General features: G+C 38.2%; 2 protein-coding genes across 2 annotated transcripts in view; both read right to left on the bottom strand.

Moving 5' to 3' along the window:
• Window positions 1-3,370: 3,370 nt before the first annotated feature.
• Window positions 3,371-5,652, bottom strand: LOC143881910 (uncharacterized). Its single transcript, XM_077385250.1, has one exon. The coding sequence runs from the start codon at window positions 4,864-4,866 to the stop codon at window positions 3,628-3,630; it is 1,239 nt and encodes a 412-aa protein (XP_077241365.1). The 5' UTR covers window positions 4,867-5,652; the 3' UTR covers window positions 3,371-3,627.
• Window positions 5,653-13,053: 7,401 nt separating this feature from the next.
• LOC143881909 (exocyst complex component SEC5A-like) overlaps window positions 13,054-24,096 on the bottom strand; it is a 44,478-nt gene continuing 33,435 nt past the window's right edge. Inside the window, exons 14-21 of the mRNA XM_077385249.1 lie at window positions 21,962-22,074; window positions 21,618-21,849; window positions 17,933-18,026; window positions 15,073-15,150; window positions 14,863-14,919; window positions 14,217-14,366; window positions 13,809-14,024; window positions 13,054-13,570 (exon numbers count right to left, since the gene is read on the bottom strand). Coding sequence (XP_077241364.1) covers window positions 13,361-13,570; window positions 13,809-14,024; window positions 14,217-14,366; window positions 14,863-14,919; window positions 15,073-15,150; window positions 17,933-18,026; window positions 21,618-21,849; window positions 21,962-22,074 — 1,150 coding nt within the window. The 3' untranslated portion in view covers window positions 13,054-13,360. The remainder of the gene's footprint in view (window positions 13,571-13,808; window positions 14,025-14,216; window positions 14,367-14,862; window positions 14,920-15,072; window positions 15,151-17,932; window positions 18,027-21,617; window positions 21,850-21,961; window positions 22,075-24,096) is intronic.

Below are 24,096 nucleotides of genomic sequence, written 5' to 3'. Positions count from 1 at the left end.
AAGTTGTCGTTTAATTTTATCCGTTGGCTTAGTGGATCATCAAAAGTCCCTTGGAGATTTGCCCATTTCTTTGCAAGATCCAAGACTTAGCTAAGAGGGTGCAAGATCTCTTATCGGCGTCTTAAGGTCCGCAAAAAGTGAAGCCGACAAGCTTGCTCGAGAAGGCATCTCTAAAGAGGGTTTTTTTTATGACATAGGATATCCCCATCTATATCTAAAGAGGGTATTTCTTATGACATAGGATATCCCCACCCATATTAGAGCGGAACCAATCCCTATGGATGGGCGCAATCACTCGTAAACCACACACATCGGGTTTACTACAAGGGGACTCTAACTCTCGTCACTGGGAGCATACCCATGACTTTAAGCCAAAGAGCCACACCCTCCCGCCTTGAATTGGATCCTTCCTCTGATGTTGACGAAGCTTTTTTTTTTGTATCTTTTTTCCTGCAATTTCTCTGACCATCTCGGTCTTTTATCAATGAATTGCTTTGCCATTCAAAAAAAAGGAAGGAAAGATAGAAAGAAAATGTGATTAATATACTTATTCAATTTTAAGATAAACTGAATTTTTCTTAACCATTAACCATTAACCATTAGATCAATGGTCTGCAAATAGTAAGTTAAAGATAAAAATGACAACTGATTCACATATATTGGGCAAAACTCTTCTATTTAAAATTTCGATACATTTGATGGGTGTTTTTTTTAGGGGCTACTACATGAGCCTAGTGAATGGATTACCACACCATATAACTCGTTATGTTTATTTACTGTGAAATATTCAAACATTTCTACCCCAACAGAGTAACCAAACTACCCCTAGAATTTTAAATTGAAAATATATGAATATGACAAATCACACCCATAAAAAAACTACATATATGAGAAGAAGAAAAAATCACAGCAATGGGTTGAGGAGAGTACCTTTTCATTGTTGCCAACAACAAATTTATTTGCCAGACTGAGTACTGACAGTAAGTTATCTTCAATGTCAATTGAAAGAGCAGAGAACCATCAAGAACAATGGATGGAAAAATGCAGGAACAAACAGCAACAGTTGGATGCACATAAACACTGGATGTGCACTCACACACACAATAGCTTACCAATACAATGTAGATGCATAAACTTCATCAAACAACCTCAATACAATAGCTTACCAATAATGCTAACAATATGCTGTGTTCTGTATCATGACTTCCAGCCACTTGACATTTTCTGTAGCATTAAACCATAAAAAGAAATGGATCCATTTCAAAAAAGCAGACATAAGACATTAGATATAAGACATTGAAGTTGGAAGATGCAAAATTAGTACACTTCATTTTACATGACAGTTGTAAACTGGATGTACATGTCTGACTGTGTCTGACTTGCATGCACAATCGTAGAAAAATCAGATTTACCATTTTGCCAATGTTTCAATATTCTTGTATTTTCACTTAGAGCACATTTCTGTTCATGACAAATCATAGAAAAAACAGATTTACCTTTCGGCCAATGTTTCAATATTCTTGTATTTTCACTTAGAGCATATTTCTGTTCATGCATCCTCCAGTGCATGACTGTGTCTGTGTTTCATAGTTCAGAAGAAAAGGGCAAACCCATGTCTCATGAAAGGAAAAACTTCACCCATCCATAGAAGCAAGGCAACTGCAATATCATTTATATTCCTATGTACATGAAAAACATCATAGAGAACAATTCGGGAATAGGTGGGCATAATTCATGGACTACACACTTTGCAGAAAGTTTTAGCTCCGTATTGATCCACCAGGTGACAATAAGAGAATCACATTAGAGGATGGGAACTGGGTTACAAAAAAATGAAGCCAATACGATAGAACTACTACTCAATTCACTCACATATCCAATTGCCATCAGTTGCCGCAAGAAGTTCAGCATACTAATCAGATCTAGTCGTCATGATATAGATGTCTAAAGTCTAAACTCACCAACGGGGGATAACCACTGTTCACATCAAAGTTGAATATGAGACACAAGTTGGGGACTCGGTTCCTGATATTGCCACTTCCGTTGGATGATGATTCGTGCTGCAAACCTCAACCTAATAAATTCTGTAAGGCAAAAACAGACACTACCTACGGAAACCAACACCAACATAGGTGAGGACATAGTTGTCAACCCATGACTCGACTCGTGACTTGATTTCTTAATGTTATGTCTCGTAAGAGTTTTTGACAAAAATAGAAATTTAGTTGAAAAAAATATGATTATATATCAAAAAATTGAAGCATCATGTGGAAAATATAACCCAATAGCACATAGATAAAACATTAAGCCAAAAATATAAATAACTATATGCTTGTAAATTGCATGCACAAAAATAATTAAGTTCTAAGTTCCAACTTTCAAGTTTTCAACCACCAAAACAAGAAAGCCCAGGCCCAACGACTCGACTCATAAGAGTCTTACTTTTTCGAGTCGATTCCTAGCAACTCGTTATTGTCAGTTTGTCACCAGACGACTCAGATGAGTCTACAACAAAAGCGAGTCACCCATGCGACTCGCCTCGAAATCCCAATGACTTGACTCAACTCGGGAGTTGACTCGTACGGGTCGCAAGAGTTCGACAAATATGAGTGAGGAATAGAAGGAAATCATCAGCCAAGAAGCAACAGACACAGCAATAACATCCTGATTAGACAAGTTGTATACGCCTGTCATTATGCAGCGACAAAAGAGGTCACTAAATCAGCCACGAGTTTAGAGAATAGACAAAAATCGTAACCATTAAGCGCCAATTCGGAAATGGCAGAGAGAGCAGAATAAGCTGAAACAGACAGGCACATTTTCATAATCTTGATGCCATTGGGTAATCATGTTCAATGCAAACAATGCTTACAAACAATCAAGTAGTACAAGCTTTCAAAGTCTTGTTCAATAAATTCATCCAGGATTAAATTATTGAAGAGCAATAACAAAAAGAAAAGACATAGTATTAATCAATATTGAGACTGGTTACACCAAGAAGATCATGCAGAAAGACGGTGTAAGACAAAGTTTTTTTCGATGGGTTTTGAGACAAAAATTAGCAAGAGAAATATCATTGAGACAATTCAGATCGATAAACAGGTTGCAATACCTTGTAAAGTTGCAGTGTTAACCTGTCATATAAAACTGATATATAAATGGGACTGATATCTGGAAGACCATGTTTTGATAATGGGATGAATCACCTTGTTTTACACTTCTCTGATTGGCTGTTGAGAGCTTTTTGGGAATTGTAATAGCTCTCAACAGCCAATTAGAGAAGTAATAGCTCTCAACAGCCAATTAGAGAAGTGTAAAACAAGGTGATCCGTCCCATATTCAACATCCTTGTGCAGTTATCTGTCCCCTATTTAAATAGAAACGCACTAAATTTCAAGAAAAAAGGGCTTTTGGCAGCACCATGCACACCCTGAAACATTATTAACAAAGCTGAACCATTCAGAAGTACTATGAACAAGTTACCTCTCCTAAGCTTACACAATGGATGCAGGTAAGGGATCTTACATAACACGTAGACTTGGACTAACATTTATTCTAGCCGAAAATAACTAGGTTAGGAGGATTATAGAGGGATAGCATGTTCTCTAAATACATTCGACTCATCATTCATATATAGTCAGCAGCATCATATTCCCTGCGCTTCAATTCTAATGCCATCTGTTCGTTTTCAAGCTTTATCCTCTCATTTTCCATCTTTAGCTTATCGAGTTCTCTGTCTTTCTTCCTATTGAATCTCTGCCACTTGAAACGCTGCTTTTCCAACTCCAACACTTGTACATCAATGCGTAACTTTTGTTCTTCCAGCTGGAGTGAACGAGATCTTAACAAAGACACTTTAGTCCCTTCAGGAAACCCATGGTTCATATCAGTTTGAATGCTTTGAGCATGGGATCTTTTGTTAGTATCTTGATCAACTGAGGGATGGGGATTCCCAAAATTTCCAATCATTCCACAATTAGTATTATTCTCCTCCACATCCTCATCCCTATACTCAGTTTCCGCCGTCAGCTCATCGTCGTCCACGTCATCTTGTGTGAGCCTTTTTGCCTCATTCTCATCTCTACATTTGAGAGCCAATTGTAAGGATCGCTGCAAAGCAGGATCGGCAGGCAAATGTAATCGGTTTCCATGGTGATACGAGCACATCTCTTCGTAGAAAAGATGTTTCGAGCTCAAAATCTTCCTAACATTTTCCTTCACTTTGTCTGAAAGGTGACTCATCATGTCCAAGAGGCCAGGGTTTTCCACAACCTTGCAAGAAGTACCCTTTCCAAGCACATCCGTGAGCCTCTTGTATCTCTTGTTGAGATCATTGAACTTGTCTTCGCACTGTTGAGGCGATACATAACACCCTCTTTCCGCCATGACTTTCGAAACCACTTTCCACTTCCCCTTCTTTTGTAAGATTGCAGACTTTCTTTTCACGCTGCTACCGCACTCGGATGAATAGTCTTCGCCTAAATAAGAAACGATGGTAATTAAAAGCCGAATCATCCCATCACTCCATTTCATCCGGTGCCAAGGTGAAGCCTTCTTAGCTTTACCTACTTCATTGTGACCAGCAACACTATCTTCATTAAAACTCCTCTCATCCTCGTCACTCGTGGAATTCATATCTCCTTTATTGTGATCAACAATGGAAAGTGGTTGATCACATTCATGGATATTTCCAATTGAAAAAGGGAAAACATCACGGATTGGAACATGAACCATACTCTGGTGGGAATGCCTTTGTTGAAGGATTTGTGGGTTTTGTTGGTGATGAGGATGCATGGATCCTTCTAAGTCTAACACACCATAAGAAGAACCAGGAATCATATTTCGCGTGGACAAATTCCCTTCCATCACGCATTACAAGAGACTAATTCAGATCATACCCACAAATGTTTTTTGGTCTTTTTTAAATCTTATCAAAAATGCATTTTTGACTAATTCAGATCATACCCACAATTTTTTCCCTTTTTAAAGCTTATCAAAAACTCATTTTTTTTCTAGACTGGAAAATGCTATGAAATCAATACCACTACCAATATTCTCAACAGAAAATACTCAGCAAAACGATGTCAAATTTCCAAATGCTTTTTTTTTGTTGCTGTTGTTGTTTCTAGAGTTATCTTAACTCCTTAAATCAAAACCCTTTTTTTTCCTCGCAACCGATTATTGAACTACTATTGCCCACTAATTGAAAAGAAAAATCTAACCAAATCTTAGATTGCAAAAACAGTTTGCTTCTTCTCTAGAAAAATAAGCTCTGGGAAAGAAAGCTAGATCTATGCATGATCGAACGAGAACCAATTAAAGAAACAGAGTTTTCTCCATATTCAACCAACAAAAAAAAGAAACTACCCATTTCAAATCGAGTTCTAAATTTCTCAATGCATGCTAATTAAGAACCCCTTAAACACCTCATTTTCCTCTATATGAATCCAACCCAAAAACCCATTCCCCATTTTCAAATGTATTCCCAGTTTTAAAACCTAAAAACAAAAGAATAGGAAGCAACTTAACTGGACAAAAATTCTGACATCAGATATCTGCATTTGGACTGATACCCATTTTCGAACAGATGATTTCTCATAAATTTGGGCCGAGATTCAGCTCTAGAGTCATGTAGAACAACAACCTTTGAAGAAAAACACAGATTTTTATACCGGAAAACTAGGCCTGTCTGGGTCCAATGTATTGGGTACATATGTGGGCCCATTTGCCATAATTGCTGTCACACTTGCTACAATAATAAAAGGGAACGGAAATTGGAAAGAAAAGGACATCAGCTACAATGAGAGATTGAGAGACCTTCTTCAAGGAAATAAAATCTAGGGTCTGCTTAATTGCACTTGAAACCATAGTTCCCTTACATGAGAAAAGGTTTGTAGGATCTCATATGCACCACCAAGTTAGGGTAGTAAAGAGGTGTATTTTTTAATACTCACAACATCAATTTGGTCATCTATTTTGCTGAGGTCCCACCTTAGATTGATAACAGCCCAAAATTAGTATGATCAGATGATGTTGGTTGGGCTACAAATAAGTAACTTTACTGATTTCAAGACTAGAATTACTCATTTCCCTGTGATTTTTTGGATGTTGGCTCATCCATGGTGAAGTCCACAAGGTTAATGGCCCAGATTAATATTCTATTTGTCTCATGCTCAGTACACCTCATTTGCGGCATAATATAGCACACCAAAGATACAATGGATATTAAATGAGGCATAATATAGGACACCTAAGATACAATGGATATTAGGGGTGCAACTCCGAGCCTGAAATCAAGGAGGGTCAACCCATTCCAATCTGCCTTTAAATCTCTCAACTCTAACCCAACCAAAATTTCCAAATTGGGCCAGTGGAATGAATTGGCGGCATGGCCCGGGGCAAAAACAAAAAAATACAAAATAACCATAACCCAGATTTTGAAATCAGGACAAAATTACGAGGATGGGTCGGGCTTGGTTGCCTAAGGCCTCAATCCTAACCCAACCCAAAATTAAATCAGGTTGGCTTTTTCGAACCATAACCCAACCTAATTTGAGGAACTGCCAACCCAACCCAACCCAACCCGAGCTGAAATCGGGTTGAGCCCGTTTGACCACAGCCCAAGTTGGACCCTAATGTTTTTGGAAATACATGCTAATTGCTCTTTCTTTTTTTATTGTCAAGCAGATTTAAATAGAGTTTAGGTTTGGCGTTTGCAACCAAATATAACTAACTATATATTATTCAAAAACAAAACAAAAAAACTATATAAAAAATTGTATGACTGGAGATTGCAAAGTGAAAGACATGGCATTAGATCACAAATGGGATTCCTTTGGTCTTCAAATATAAAAGGAACTTGAGTGAATGTTACTTCATTGAACACATGTTTTAGAGAAATGCGCTAGGAACACTTGCGACAACCAAACCAATGTTCTTAACAGTTGTTCCTATTTGTGACACGTGTTTAACAATAATTAATAATTATTTTCATAACAAAAGTGCTCTCATCTTTTTATTAAATTACAAACGAGTGAGGTTTGGCTTTTGTTATAGAAGTGAAGGAATTAGAGATCCCCACTTGATGATTCCTTATGTTTGTACATTGAATGGATTGATAACATCAACATCATGTTGAAGGAAAAAATGCCAATCAATTTTATCTCTTTCTCCTTTGAATTCTTACCTTATATCAGATTCAATGCATGTGACAAAAACCACGATCTTTTATCCAAAGAATGCTATTTCCACTCGCCCAACATTAAGTGTGAGGGTATATGCGGCGTTAGAAACGGCCACTTCACTAAAAAAAAAACCAAGCTAATGGGCTGTTTCTAGTACAGCATAGGGCTACTACAACTAGGTTTCATGGCAAATAAAGATTGCGTTTCTCTTGATTAAGATTGGGAATAGTTAAGAGCAACATATAGAGAGATGACAGAGAGCTAAAAATATCATTTTCAAGAAATCTTGCTTGGATTTTGTTAGGAAGAGACAAAGATGAAACCAAGACATCCCTTGTAGTCAAGGTGGCAAACGGGCGTGTCGGCCCGCGGCCCGGAGAGGCACGGCACGGATAGCAACAGTGATGCGTGCCGGGCTTAGTTGGGCGGCCCAGCACGGCCCGCAAGCCCGGATGCCCCTTTTAAAAAATGTGTTTTTTTAAATAAAAAAAAACCCAAGAATACCCCCCAAAAAGTGTTTCAAACGGCTAGTTTGGGGGTATTCTCATCCAAAACTTATATATTTCATAAAATCTCAAAAATACCCCCTCCAACAAATTTATTGCAAGGTTATTTTAGTACTTATGTTTCTCATCCCTTTGACACATGGCACAAGTTTATTGCATAGTTTTTTTTATCCGAAAGTGATTAGTATTTTCCTATAGCAACCCTATTAAAAAAAAATTATAAAGATGGGAGGTCTCAAAGAAGAACTTATTCAAAATTAAGGTATTTATTCTGAGTCGGTTGCCCCACGGCACGTTTGCCACGTTCAAATTGTGGGCCTATGAATAGATTGAATTGAAGAGAATGGTAATGTGAAATTACCATGTGAACCCGTCGTGATTATAATATTGGTTCATTGGTGTCTACACCAACCTTAGTTAAGATATGGATGGGTTAGTGTAAACCTGTCACATTAGATTAAAATAATTATTAGATAATCACTTTCCCATTAGATAATTACTAAAAAAGGGACATATATATATATATATATATATATATATATATATATATATATATGAGAAAACGGTTCCTACACACGTGTAGATAAGTTATCTACACACTAGCTTAAAATACAGTGGGGGCCACATTATTTGGGTGATCCAAACCATTCATTTTTAAGGCCCTCACATAGATAGGGTGTCCACAAAAAATCAGATCCATAGGATCATCCTAACCATTCGAACTGTAGAGGCAAAAAATGGACTAATTTGTGAAGGTTTAAAGACATCCATTTTACCTCCACAAATCGTAGGGTTGGGATGATCTTATGGATCTGATTTTTTGTAGACACCCTATCTATGTGAGAGCCTTTAAAATGGATGGCTTCAATCACCCAAACAATGTGGGCCCCCACTGTATTTTAAGCTAGTGTGTAGAGAACTCTCTACACATATGTGTAGGAACGGTTTTCTCATATATATATATATATATATATATATATATATATATATATATATATATATAGAGAGAGAGAGAGAGAGAGAGAGAGAGAGAGAGAGAGAGGAAAGTGTTGGTGAGCTTAAGCTCACCAAACTTATGGTGAGCAGTTTGGTGAGCTTAAGCACCCCAATCACATGGGTCTCACATTTTCTGTGGTGATCCAAACCATTCATTTGCAAGGCCCTATCATAGATAGGGTGTGTACCAAAAATCAGCTCCATAGGATCATCCTAACCTCTCCATTGTGGAGGACAAAAATGGGCAGATTTGTGGACAAATAATGTCTGTCCATTTTGACCTCCACAAATGGATGGGTTAGAATGATCCTATGGAGCTGATTTTTGGTACACACCCCATCTATGTAAGGGCCTTTCAAATGAATGCTTTGGATCATCCTAACAAAGTAGGCCCCAATGTGATTGGGCGCTTAAGCTCACCATAAGTTTGGTGAGCTTAAGCTCACCAACACTTTCCTCATATATATATATATATCACTTCCCCATATAAAACTCATAAGTTTACACGATATACATGTAATATGGTGTAAGCCCATATAGTAAAGTATTTTTCAAAAAGTATAAGGCTTACCCCCATAGGATGATCCAAGCCATCCATTTGATGGGCCGCATATTTACCCCAAAAATCATTTTCATTGGATGATCCGAACCCTCAGATCTATAGAGGTTTCCATAGTATGCAGTTCCACTATAGATTGTAGGGCTAGGATCCAAGATTATTTTATTTTTTTGGATATTTAAGTCCTTTGGTGGAAAAATGTGATTGAACGGGCCGGCCCAGCCAGGCACGGCACGGCACGGCACAGCCCGTGAACCTTTCCATGCCGTGACGTGCCCAGCCCGTGGGCCCTTCCAGGCCTGATTTTTCCGTGCAGGCCCGGCACGGCCCGTTTGCCACCTTGACCTTGTAGTCTCCAGGGATTTCATTCATCTAATAGCAACCAAACAGAAGTTTTTGATGATCTGGCACCCAACTCACACTCAAATTGCAATTTAGGTGTACATACAAACGCATCATAGGCTTAATAAGGCTACTTTTCTCACTCAAGTTTAACAACCAACAAAGGCAACAATGACTAGTTTTTGCTAGGGGAGATATCTTTTAGACCAGAACTCGTTTAAGTTTTATTTGAGGGATTTGCTAGGGACCTTCTCGTAAGGCATTTTGCGGACTGGATGTTGCATGAGAGAGCAGACACATAGGCTAACTCTTCAACTGATTTTGTCTTATTCATTTAATTCATCTGATGTGTCTGCTCTCATGCAACAGCCAGTCTGTGAAATACCTTCTGCGATGGTTCCTAGCAAATCCCCTTATTTGAAGCAAAAACTACCAAGTTGCTAGGCGCGCAGCTTGGCTAGCTGGGCAAAACTGTTGAAAAGTGAGCCTATGTGGCCGCTCTCTCATGCAAAAGCCCATCCGTGAAATGCCTTTTGTGATTGTCCCTAGCAGATCCCTTTATTTGAAGCAAAAACTACCAAGTCACTAGCTAACTTTGGCAAAACTTCCAACTTACACCAAATTTTGAGTGTAAAAATATTGAAATGTCAGTTTCGTACGATCCCTTAGGAGAACATTTGTTGGGATTTTTTATTTTTATTTTTGAAAAGTCTTCTTTCTTCAGGACTCATCATAGGACATTTGTTGGGATTTTTTTAGGGAAATGATTTCAGCACAACTATGTTTTGATACATGCGCTTATATATCTTGTCTTTTAGCATTTAATTGTCACGTAAATGCTTTTTGGGGACCGAAAAAACCTTTTTACAGCTCTTTAAATATAAAAGACAAGAAACATGAGCGTCATGTATCAAAACATGTTTATGTTGAAATCACTTCCCTTTTTTTATTTCCATAATTTAGAGGGAAAGGATATGATTATGGGAATTTAAAGAGATATTATCATAAATTGAAGTACCTTTTAAGTAAAATTTCAATGGGGTTGTCTCAAGTTATCTTTTTGTGTGTAAAAAATGTGGGATCTTTTAAAGGGAATTGCTAGCGTCCATCGCAAAAGGCATTTCGCGGCTGGTCTGTCGCATCTCAGACCAGCCACCTCCTGAATGGAGACAAAAGCTGCTGTCTTCATTCATGAGGTGGCTGGTCTGACATGCAACAGACCAGCTGCGAAATGCCTTCTGCAATGGACCCTAGCAAATCCCTCTTTTAAAAATACTTTTACTCTCCAAACTTTTCCAAAAAATTCTGCAACTCTCAACATGTCTCTTGTACTTTATCTTTCTCACTCTAGCAAGTTCTCGCTCCGTAACCATCTTTGGCCACAAGGAATTGACAACCACTTTCAAACTGACCGAAAGTAAGAATGTTTTTTTTAATATGGGAATTGCTAGCGTCCATCGCAAAAGGCATTTCGGGGCCTGTCTCACTCAGCTCGTGAATAGAGACAAAAGCCATTGTCTTCATACACGAGGTGGCTGGTCTAACATGCGACAGACCTGCTGCAAAAAGCCTTTTGCGACGGACCTAGCAAATATTTCTCTCTTGCTACTAATTTCTACCCATTTTGTCATTGCTAGATCTACTAATTTCACTCAATAAGATCAAGGACAAAATATCAAATATCACTCATAAATTGCAGTGAAGCAAGAGGTGATCAATAGACTCTGCATCAGCTAAACACAGAGCACAATGCACAATGATTAATTATAATATCCTCTCTGAAGGTGGCCAGCAGTAAGCATCTTATAAAGACACTCTGTCCATGTGTGCATAGGACATATATGCTGAAACAGTTTGTATTGTATTTTCTCAATGAAAACAACTTTTTCAGAGTAAACAAATGCAAATTGCCAGAGAAGCTGAGGTTGCCCAATACATTAAGTGGGGAAATCATATAAACCTACTTTTGGTCAAGTATGGTTTCTTCTGAAATTCCACTGCATACTCCTCAGAGATTCTTCACTTTTGGACGCCAAACAACCAAACAAAGATTAGATATACTAACAACCAATTGAATAAGGAACTAAACATATAGATAACAGACTTGCAAAAGGTTTATCAAAAAGTAATACAGAAAAGGCATTCCAACATGCAATGTGAGTTTTTCTTTCAAAATCATGTATAGAACTAGTATCAAGGCAACTAACAGCATCAAAGACTTGGATCAAGGCTACTAACAACATCAAAAGACTAGTAAGAAAACTACAAAGCATGCCAAAAACCAAGCTAACATGTGTCAGACTTGTGCTCCAAATGACAGAAACTATTAAAGTACCCTCTTTCAATATGCATTAGTGGGATTAAAATTAGACTACACTATATAAGAAATAAATGACCAACAAATAAAGATGACAATTGAAAAGCTTCCCTTCGGATTTAGCGTATAATCCATGTCAAAACATGCAAGACATGTACAACCTCGACACCAACTACCATTTGAACACCAAGCATTAAGCATGGCCTTATGCCCTTATCATCCATCTGCTCTTCCAAGAGATTTTTATTCGAGGGATTTCTATAGAAGAAGATGATGTTGACGATAAAGAAGGGAGAAGGCTCTCTAATGCCTAGCAATTTCTTTGCAGCGCCAGAATAGCTATACATAACTGTGTTCGGAATGAGAAATGGGCCGGAATTAGAAATGGGCCTTCTCTGTTACTAGGACTACGCCCTTTTATTGATTTTATTTCTAAAATGCAATGAGTTCATTAATCATAAATCCACTACAAGGGGGTTGCATGGTTAAAAAGGGGGCACATTTATCATCACTCTAGAAAATATCATGGTAGTATTGCCACCCATAAAATTAGCCACTTCCAAACTACCACTTGTGCTGTTGTCCGGGCATCTTGCAATCTATCAGTCATTTATCATTTATCACCTGAGCAGACTAACATATGAGATTATGAGACACTTAAATTTGTCACTTCTCTGTGTATTTCAAAAATTCTTATGAAGTAACATGATAGTTTCTTTGAGCAAAAGTAAAGACAGTGAGAGAGTGTTAAATAAAAAAACACTCCTCCATAGACATAACCACACTGCCTAACAACATAACTTCTGTACTGCTTGCTATGTTTGTGGGGATTTGCTAGCATCCATCGCAGATGGCATTTCACGCATATTTTGTCTTAATTCACAAGGTGGTCGGTCTCACATGCAACAGCCCATCCGTGAAATACCTTCAGCGATGGACGCTAGATAATCCCATGTTTGTGTTTCTTGTCTTGTATTATTGTTGGCTATTTTTTTAATAGAATTGAGATCTCTCCACATATTTCACACGTGCAGTTGTATTGTTACGTGTGTAAAACAAAAAGATTTGTATAATCAATAGAAGACACTGAAACAGACCCAAAATAAGTACCTAGTTTCTTAAAGAAACGGTTGTCTATGTATACCCATAGAGAAGCAATATCAATCCACCCCAAAGAACGTGTGGCCATTAAAACCCATATTGTCCTGAACACGTCTTCCCCTCTCCTTCTATACTATTTACAGTGATCATTACATAATGCCTGAGAACCAAAAATTCAAATGAATAAGAGATTCTATAATGGACAACAGATCCTCAAAAATATGATCACACAAGCAACACCAACCTCAAACAACTAAAACAATAATGTCAAAAGAATGAATAGAAATATAACAGAGAATTACAACACACATTACGATAACAGAAAGGGGATAATGGAAAAATAGAGATAACTATATCATCTCCGTCTTTGGCGGGAGAAGCCCGGAGATCCACTTCCTCTGTGATTTCTGCTTGGTGAATCCAACGATGATCCTCGGAAGGAAGCGTAAGGAGATTTTGCAGTCTCCGGAACCAAGACCGAGGGTTCCATGAAGCATGCTATGTTTATCCGACTCCTCTCGAGTTCTGTTTGGAGCAATTCTGCGCTGTACTGCTGTGCAAGTGCCTGAGAAAACATGGAATTATTTACGCAATGGTATAAAAGAAGAAAAAAAGTCACGGTTTGAAAGTAATGAGACAATATTGACATGTAAAACAGATATGGATTTTACAACTGGTTGAAGTGTGAAGCCAATGGTTCATATAATTTCTAAAATAAATGCTCATTCATGTTTTCTAATATTTTAGGTGGATTAGGTACATAAATGAATTTTCTCCCTCAAGATTTTGGTAAAAATACTTACAATTAAGTCATCGGGTGACAAGTTCATTCCTTGTTGCCTGTCATCTGCCAGAGCCTCTTCGCTCCCACGAGTCAATCGACGGTGATGCCCTGGATTCTCAGTAGACTCTGTCACACTTTCACATGCTTTCTCTAACAATAGTCCTTGTAAAGACTTCAAAGCTTCGCGTGCATCAGTTGTGAAGTACGTGTTCAGTACGGTTTCAAAGTATTCAAGCTGCAGAAAAGAAAAAGAAGGTATTTCAACCATTTAAGCAGCTTTCCTGACACATAAAACATAATGATTTACAGGTGTTGGAAATGGAAGGAAATTCTCGAGGAGTTTTAGAAGCATAATTGATTGCAGTCTACAGTTCCTCAGTCAATGAATAGAGAAAAGGACAAAACCATGTTGGGTCTGTGAATCCACCTCAAGCATGAGTTGACTGAAACCATTTGCATCCAATGACTTGAGATCTTTAGACTTATTTTCATGGAAAAGGCTGAGAAAAGTATCGATCAAGCCCTCCACGAGAATACCCAGTGTCTTATCCAGCAGAGGCATTGCGCCAGCAAAAACCTGCAACAAGGAATTGGTGCCATGAGAAAATCTTGTTTAATAGCTGATTACTTCAGTTTAATCTACATTAATCCCTAGATCTCTTTTCTGGAAAGTAAGATTCTACAGAGATAAGGAACATGGATAGATCTGTCATCAGCAGGGAATTTTCGCAGTGACTCCAAATATGCACTTGAAAGGAAATTTTCTGAGGCTTGGTGACCCATCTGTTTACGAAAAAGTTTTTCAGATAAATTTGTTTTCATAAAAAACAATCCTGGCAAAACACAACCCATTCTATAGCTGTGTTTATAACTTTATATTTCCTGAGAAAGATTTTCACTGAAATTTTTTCAGGGAAAGAAAAGTTCTCCATAAAAAAGCCAACATAGACAGAAATGCCTCGAAATTACAGCTTCATCATCTAATATCTGATCGAAAAATCCATAAACAATGACATCATACATAGAAGAACCAATTAAACAGATGCATGGAGAGTGGAAAGAGACTATAATACCTCTGCGTGCACAGCCACAAGAGTGTGGAGCAACTCCACAGCTGCATCTCGCACACCCTGCAAGATATAGAGTTTCATGAGATTTCCTAAAAGTAAGCTATGATTTTATTTTATTTTCTTTTGGAATCATAAGCTGTGATTGTTGCATAACAAATGTTCATTCCACAGTGAAATAAATTAACCAACTATTGTGGCTTCATTATTTCTTACTTTAACTGGAGGCGCTCCACCCCATTGAACCCCAGCATCCAAGAAATAGTTTATAGCAGCAGTTCTAATCATGTTTGCCTGATGGAAAGACAGAGAACTAAAATTAAAACCATATGGAATAATGTAAACTGCAGAAGGTACAGTAAAAAAAGTATATATTTTGAATTCCTTACTACTAAATAGTGTTTCCATGTAGCCACTTTAAGAGGAAGAAAATGAAATATAATACGAAGATCCACTTGGATGGTGGATTGTGCTGTCAAAGATCTCACACCCAATCAAGTGTCAGAATTTGTCGGGTTTAAGTGTTAGAGGATGTTATGCTTGCTAAAGCTGCCATGGCTGGAGATAAATATCCCGGGCTAAATAAACTCTAGAGATAATCCAGTGAAATATATTTGCAGAGGACCCAAAGAAGATTAATGCAACACGGTGCAAACAGCCTTGACCACACATCTACATAACCGTAAGCAGTATTCCTGTTTTCAGCTGATTAATCTTGATAATATTTATATAATATTTAGTAAGGCTACTATGGTTGTTAAAACAATGTTTCAAAACTCAGATGAGAACTCGGTCACGGTAAAAGGATGTCGGCTCAGGGTAGTTAATGATGGCCTCGGAGTTTTTAAACAGTGGATTATAACATGCCAACAAAAAAAAAAAATCTCCAGCACAAAAACATTCTGCATGAGCACCCAATTTTCAACATGAGATGCTTTTTGAAATATGTTCTTTGCCAGACCTTATCTTTAGAGAAATTAGGTTTTAAGTATTGAAATATGACATGCACAGACAATTGAGAAGAAGACGAGAGAGCACCGCTTAAGATGTTTTGGACATATCCAACATAGGCCTTTGGATGCTCCGGTGAGAAGAGGCAACTCGTGCCAAATTGAGAGGGTAAAAAGAGGTAGGAGCAAACCGAAAACAACTTGGGTAGAAACAGTGAGGAAAGACTTCATATCTAGGACCATAACAGGGAACATGACCTTGGATAGCATAGAATGGAAGAAAATGATCCACGTAGAAGAACCCAACTAGAGCTGAGATTAGAGCCGGGTAGATTCCTTTCACCTTCTTCATGAAAATTTTCTAAAGGATTCATTTTAGCCGACCCTAACTAGTTTGGGACAAAGGCTTTGTTGAGTTGAGTTGTGTTGAGTTGATGCTAGTATAACACCATAAGTGGGTCGTGGGCTGACTAGGGAAGAAGAAGGCAAAGATGAACGAACTTAATTATTCCATAGATGCTAGTATAACACCATAAGTGGGTGGTGGGCTGACTAAGGAAGAAGAAGGCAAAGATGAACGATTCTGAACCTTCTCAGAAATCACTTGGAAAAAAAATGATGTTGCATTATTTTCCTTACAGTGACATATGAGCAAGAGCTAGTTTCGAGGAGATTTTGAAAAATGAAATGGTGCCTCCCAATATAATATAGGACATTTTAGCAAATAAAACAATCAAAAACAACCAAATGGTGTCTCAAATGTGAGAATTTTTTGCTTGTTCGTCCGCTCTCAAGTCTCAAGTGCCTTCTATTGGCAGCCATTGAAAAGCAAATGATGGGGGCATTTTCAAAATGGTAAAATGTCCAAATGGTGTCTGTGTGGTGCAGTGTTTAAAAATGCGGATGTGACGCGGAATGCGGACAAGAAAAATCCTTGTCAACTCGGCGCGGACACGGCCAAGAACGCAGTTGACGCGGTCAATGCGGTCATAACTCGGGAGAGTCAAAGGAGTTTTTATTGACTCTAAAGGGCAAAATGCGGAACGCGGATGTGTGCGACGCGGAACGCGGCCAAGAAAAATCCTTGTCAACTCGTGCGAGTTCCTTGTCGTGTCAAGGAGTTTTTAAACACTGGTGTGGTGCCCTGCCACTGAATTTAGGGATATTTTATAGCAAATGATAACATCTAAATGGTGTATCAGAAGATGCCGGTCCATTCTCAAGTGCCTATCACTGGCACAATCATTGAGAACCAACTTAATAGATGTCATTTTTGAAAAATGAAAATTACCAGATGACATCCCTCAACAAAATGGAGGACATTTTAGTATTTTACCAAATGGTCCGGGGGCATTTTCCCTCAGAATTTTGTTTTAGCTTCAACCATCTGACCTTTATTTTCAGTGTGACGTATTTTACTATTATAAAATTAAGTGCATCATGGAGCATCGGAGCCACTTCACCAAAAGATGTCTCTATGTTACGGTTCATGTTACACACGGTATGAGAGTTGATTTTTAAATCACACAAACAAGAGATACAACAACTCTATATGGAAATCTGGGGGGAGGTAATTTGGGCTTTCTCAGGGCCAAATGGTTTAGCAAATGCTAGTGAAGCAAAGGTAAGGGCAGTTCATCAAGGCTTAATGCATTTTGGTTAGAGATGATTTGGCCCGAACGATAATAGAGGGAGACTTGCTGAATGTTATAAGATGGCTCAAGGGTTCTCTTGTTCCACCTTGGAGATTCGCTCGCTTCTTCGATGAGATAAAAGACAGGTCGGAAGTGTGGAGATCGAGGGGTTCCCATCTCCCTCGAGGGCTCTCAAATAGTGCCCTCATAGTATGAGTGGAAGGCTCCTCTATCTCCTATGTGCATGTAAGAATATCTGCTAACGGGATAACCGACGAACTCGTTAGGGAGGGAGTTCATTTGCAGGATCATGAGTTTTTTTATTTTTTGCCTCCTTGATAGGCCCCTATTTTTTATATCTTTTATATTTCTGTTTTTATGTTGGTCTTTGTATTCTTCGGGTGGACTTTACCATTCAACAAAAAAATCCTATTTGGAAATCTAATCAACAAACTTTGCAAGCAGAGATTGGAAAGACGTCATTGCTTATACCTTTGCATAAGTGTACTGATCAAGGACCTTCTCCTCAAGTGCCGCAAAAGACATTACTAAATCTTGTTTATCGGAGTCCTCTTCATCCTTTTCCCTGCAGTTTAGTACATCAGAAAATAAATACAAGAACCATTATAAATGTTCTTAGCTTGCTTGATAGGCTCCATATTTGCCAAGTTGTTTACCATCCTCAAAAAATTTATTAAGAGGACTGTTTCTTGGGAGTTAGCGTCTTTCAGATTATTACTTTCCTAGACAAATTTCCAACAAGTTATTTCATGTGAGCAAGGGATGGAAATTTGATGTCGGAATTGACATATTGACAGGCTATTGTTGTTACTGAAAAAGTAGCCAAAAAAGAAAAAGGAGAAAGAAGGCTAGTTAGACCAGGAACAAACAAGTTGAACAACTGGCCATGTTCTGAAGGAGATTAATGCAAAAGTTGATGGATTTCATCATTTAATATTTTGTAAATCCTAGGCACATGCCCAGCAGGATTAAATTGCCTATTAGAAGGAAGCACTGAAAGGCATTAGACTAAATTGTTATGTTAACAGGAAGTATTAAACTATAGCACTCAAGTAAAAAAAAAATTTATATATATATATATATATATATAGAGGAAAGTGTTGGTGAGCTTAAGCGCCCCAATCACATGGGTCCCACATTTTCTGTGGTGATCCAAACCATTCATTTGCAAGGCCCTATCATAGATAGGGTGTGTACCAAAAATCAGCTCCATAGGATCATCCTAACCCCTCCATTTGTGGAGGACAAAAATGGGCAGATTTGTGGACAAATAATGTCTGTCCATTTTGACCTCCACAAATGGATGGGTTAGGATGATTCTATGGAGCTGATTTTTGGTACACACCCCATCTATGTAAGGGCCTTTCAAATGAATGCTTTGGATCATCCTAACAAAGTAGGCCCCAATGTGATTGGGCGCTTAAGCTCACCAACACTTTCCTCATATATATATATATATATATATATATATATATATATATATTTCAAAAAGAATGCAACAGAAGTAAATAAGCAATTAATACACACATCATGATAACAACATCCATTCGACTGGGTAAGGCATCCATAATTTTCAATTTTTTGTAGCATTCTTGCTATAACACCGAGTTTGATAAACCAGTGAGCTGTCAAACACGTTCATAGAGAATAATGAAGGAAGAAGAAGAGATAAGATTACACCTAAGATTGCAAACAAAATTTGCGTGTCGACACATCTTTGTATCATGTCAAGTCTGAAATATTAGTTTATTATTAAATATTGTGTTTAATTATTTTTTTATTAAAACCTATTTTATTATTAAATATTGTGTTTACTTATTTTTTTAATTAAAACCTATTTTATTATTAACTCTTCTCAAATTAATATTTACCCCTCCTCTCCCCTCAGTTCTCAAACCTAAAACCTAAGCAGGCTCCTTCCAGTATTGTGTTCATTGTATCCTATCGGTGTCTCTTTCTCGTTGCATAATGGAGACCTAATAGAACTAGATGAGACATATGATTGCATTGTAATTTGAGTATATGATGGTTATTTTACACTTAAAATTGCTCGATCCTATGGATTATTAGTTTTTTTTTAATGAATATAAATTTATCTTGTTGCAAATTATGGTTGAGAATCAGTAATTATATGGATGTGTTTGTATGAGCGTATCCCGTGTTGGACATCTCAAATCCGTGTCGGCACGAGACACGAGAATCCGTGTCCACATATCATCGGTTCTAACTAATTTCTCATGGCCAACCATACAAATCTTTAATGAAACAAATTGCAAACGCTTGAGCTGGAAAAGAGAAAGAACTCAATTTTCTAATCTACAAAGACAGCCATTTCATTTTCAGTCGCATGCCATTAAAGAAGATAAAAGTAGAGACATGCATGCCGGAAAGCAAGAACCATAAGATCTCACAACCCCAAATCCTGTTGCTTGTTTCAGTTGCACTTCTATCTTTTGCTCTTCAGTGTATGCAAATAAATTTTCTGTAGTTTTCTTTTGATGAAATTTTTAATTCCCCAAAAAACAGAAAAGAAACAACATCAATATAAATCATGTGGAAAGCAAGAAATTGTCTCATAGAACAACAAGAACATCAAAACATCGACATTTTCCATGTTGGGGGTTCCACGCAAAAGCAAAAGATCCCACATAGGTAAAGTGAAGGGATGTGCATGGGCTTATAATGATTTGGGCACCCTCCCCTTAACGGCTAGCTTTTAATGGTGAGTTCTACCCAGGCCCCAACAAGTGGTATCAAAGCCCGGGCGTGGTAACCCCGGTATGCCATCGAGGATGGTGAAATTCCCTCGGTGAAGATCTCAGTAACCCAAGTGTGCCTCCCCTTAACGGCTAGCTTTTAATGGTGAGTTCTACCCAGGCCCCAACAAGTGGTATCAAAGCCCGGGCGTGGTAACCCCGGTATGCCATCGAGGATGGTGAAATTCCCTCGGTGAAGATCTCAGTAACCCAAGTGTGCCTCCGAGGACAGTGAAATTTTGAAATTCCCTCGGAGAAGATCTTGTAGTTCCCATGTTGCCGCAGCGTGAAGGGGCGAGATTGTCCACGTTGCTTCCACGTGGAGGGGGAGATTGTTGGGGGTTCCATGCAAAAGCAAAAGATCCCACATCGGTAAAGTGAAGAGATGTGGATGGGCTTATAAGGATTTGGGCACCTTCCCCTTAACGGCTAGCTTTTGAGGGCGAGTTCTACCCAGTTCCCAACATTCCAGATGTAAGACCACACTACTAGCATGTTAAAGGTCATTTATCAACCCAAAAAAACATATGCATCTGTAGGGGATTTTACCGAGTAAAATTCACCCCTTAAAGCTAGCCGTTAGAGGGAGGGTGCCCATTCCCTTATAACCCATCCACATCCATTTCACATGTCCGGTATGGGACTATTGCTTTTGCGTGGAACCCCAACAATCTCCCCCTCCACGCAGAAGCAACGCGGACCATCTCGCCCCTCCACGCAGCGGCAACGTGGGAACCACGAGATCTTCTCTGAGGGAATTCCACCGTCCTCGGAGGCACACCGGGGTTACCGAGATCTTCCCGGGAGTTACCACGCCCCAGTTCTAATACCATTTGTAGGGAATTTAACCGGGTAGAACTCACCCCTACAAGCTAGCCTTTAGAGGGAGGGTGCCCATTCCCTTATAACCCATCCACATCCATTTCATATGTCCGATGTGGGACTATTGCCTTTGCATGGAACCCCAACAGCATCATCTAAAGATCACTTAGTAGGCTAATTTTGAGGAATATAAGCGTTTTTAACAAAATAGGATACTCTGGCGAGTAGTTTAGTTCATCATACATCAACATCAGAGAACGGACTCTAAAAGAATCTTATTTTTTTCATGCAGTCATTGTTCCAAGCTTCTAATATCAAAGAGAAAAAGACAAGACGCTAGGTAACAGAAATATAGAAATAAGTCCTTAAAAGAAACCTAGAAATCTGGCAGTCTCCCACCCATTCAGATGGAATTCAATGATTAACCATGCTAACCTTATGCTCCTCCATTCATGACAATAATAAATATATATATATATATATATATATATATATATATATATATATATATATATATATATCTGTGTGTGTGTCTGTGTGTATATCATACCATGAAGGACAAAAGAGCTATAACATACCTAGATTGAAGCCATATATGTTTGTACTTGTTGTACAACTCATATGAAAGTTGATCTTTGCAGTATCCAATGTTACTCAAGATTGTTAGCAGCTTTTGATGTGAATCGGTAACAACACCGGAAGAGAGAAGGCTTCCCCCTTCAGGTTCCTGTGTATATCCATTTTGTAATTGTGAAGTTTCTTTGTTTGATAGACTTTGAGAGAGTTCACTTCCAAGCCGCTCCATATAACCTGATTGATGTGCACAAAAATGAAAGTTCCATTATTTTTGTACTGGACAGACCAGATGGCAAAAGAAACTGCAAAAAGAACGTATTGAAGAGCTGAAGAAAGGCCGGTGTACCTGCAAAATCTAGAAAACAGTTTAAAAATGCAAGTCTCACAGATACTTGTATTTCTTGAGCTTGCACAAACATGTCATCTGACTTTGTTGCCTCACACAGATTCTGAATCATCCTAGAGAAAAAAGTACACCAAAGAATGAAAATCTGGATGTCCATCTAAAAATAGATAGCTATACGGTAGCAGCATTGGTCAGGTATACTATGATGAGTAAGTTCAAAAGTCATAGCAAGACTCAGAAGTATATGAATAATCAGCCCAGTTTGTCTGAGTCAGTGTCAAGGATTATTAATAAGTAGGTTTGAACTTTGAAGAACCTTCTTTTTCGTAACTAGCATAAAAAAAATTCGGTTGATGGAATTAGGTTATTGACAGGCTGGTTGATTATGAGTTAAAATATGTGATTAAGTTGGCAAAATACAGCTCTTTCTCCTAGTATGTCTATATCTTTTCGCTTCTTTTTCCTTCCCGGTTAGGTTCAAAAACTGCTCCTCGGTTCGGTCATAAACTGCTCCTCTCTTCTACTCAAATCAACTCTCTTTCTTGACCTTGATCTTTCTTAATCATGATCTTTCTTGATCTTAATATTGATTATCTACTCTTTCTCTTGGCTGTCATGGATTCACATCAAGATCTAGAGTTTGATTCTAATTTGGAAAAGAAATTCAATAAAATAAAGATATTTTAGGTGGGAACAGAGTTCTAAAGAAGAAATCCAAATCAAATCGCGAGAATGGGAGCTTAAAATAGGAGTTACAAGGGTATTTATGGGTCCGCTATTTAGATAAGAAGTCGGACTCTAAATATATGAGGTAATGGAGATGCATAGCTCCATTCCATTTTTTTTCTTTTGCACTTACTGTAAACTCGAATTTTTAAGAATTACTTCCCTCTATTTTTCAAGATATTCCCTCGAGTCTGTTAGAGGTTGACGATTTGAGCAGTTGTTCATTATCCCTTGATGAAAATTCAACTTCTAGGACAAAGTACCTATGTTTCATATTCCAAATAGCTTCTGCCAGAAAATCATTTCACCTATTTGTATTTTTATGTTTGCTTTGGTAGGTCCTAAATCTCTGCAACTACGCGGCTATGTTCGAGGCCGACCCCAACTAGTTTGGGACAAAGGCTTAGTTGAGTTGAATAGATCCTGCTATGTTCGAGTGTTTAAAAACTCTTCTTCAGACAAGAACTCACCCAAAGAAAAACCAATTGGCCAGGAAAGATTGTGATTAATACAGCGATATTTTTTACTTAGGAGAGTCTAAGGCAATTGACTCAATCTGAGACAACACCGAGCCAACTTAGGGAAATAGATGATTGGCTCGGAGGAGTTTTTAAACAATGTCATGGTCAATCACAAATTTAAACAAGATTGGAAACACATCTTAGACAATGTCATGGTCAATCACAAACTTAAACAAGATTTGAAACATTTATGTGCGCATCTGAAAGTTCTAAACAGGCCAAGCAAGCAGGGCACGAACAAATTATGAAAATTAGAGAAATTTTGATTGGTGCACCCAACCCCCAAATACAAATTGAGGCCAAGATTAAGGTTTCTTAGGTGTCTTCCTGGACCATACCAAGGTTACCTGGAAGGCGGTTCGTCCTGGTACGCGGTACGGGAATGGGTACAGGGTACGATGGTAGCCCGGTACACGGTACGATGAGGGTAGGCTAAGCCCGTTGGCTATTTCAGCTTGAGGGTCGATTTGGAGCGCAAATCTAGGTCGCTCTGGTACTCTATATATATAATTTCATATATTTTTACAAGAATATCATTCTATAGTCCATACTACATATATTTAATAAACAAGACCAAAAGCCTCATGTATGCCAACATATATATTCAAAATGAAATTTCCAGTTCCAATCCAATCCATAATAATATATAAAAGGGATTTGCTAGGGTCCATCGCAAAAGGCATTTCGCGGCTGATCTGTCGCACGTCAGACCAGCCACCTCGTTAATGAAGACAGCAGCTTTTGTCCCCATTCAAGAGGTGGCTGGTCTGACGTGCAACGAACCAGCCGTGAAATGCCTTTTGCAATGGACACTAGCAATTATTTGAAGATCTCCAAATATCACTAAATTAAGTACCAACATATATTGCATTCTCAATCTTGTACAAC

This window comes from Tasmannia lanceolata, unplaced genomic scaffold, assembly GCF_043159265.1.
Source record: "Tasmannia lanceolata isolate RefF3 unplaced genomic scaffold, GAP_Taslan_0.1 ptg000007l, whole genome shotgun sequence".
NCBI classification, from domain to species: domain Eukaryota; kingdom Viridiplantae; phylum Streptophyta; class Magnoliopsida; order Canellales; family Winteraceae; genus Tasmannia; species Tasmannia lanceolata.
Note: the sequence above shows the minus strand (reverse complement) of the source record. Positions and strands in the feature narration are given on the sequence as shown.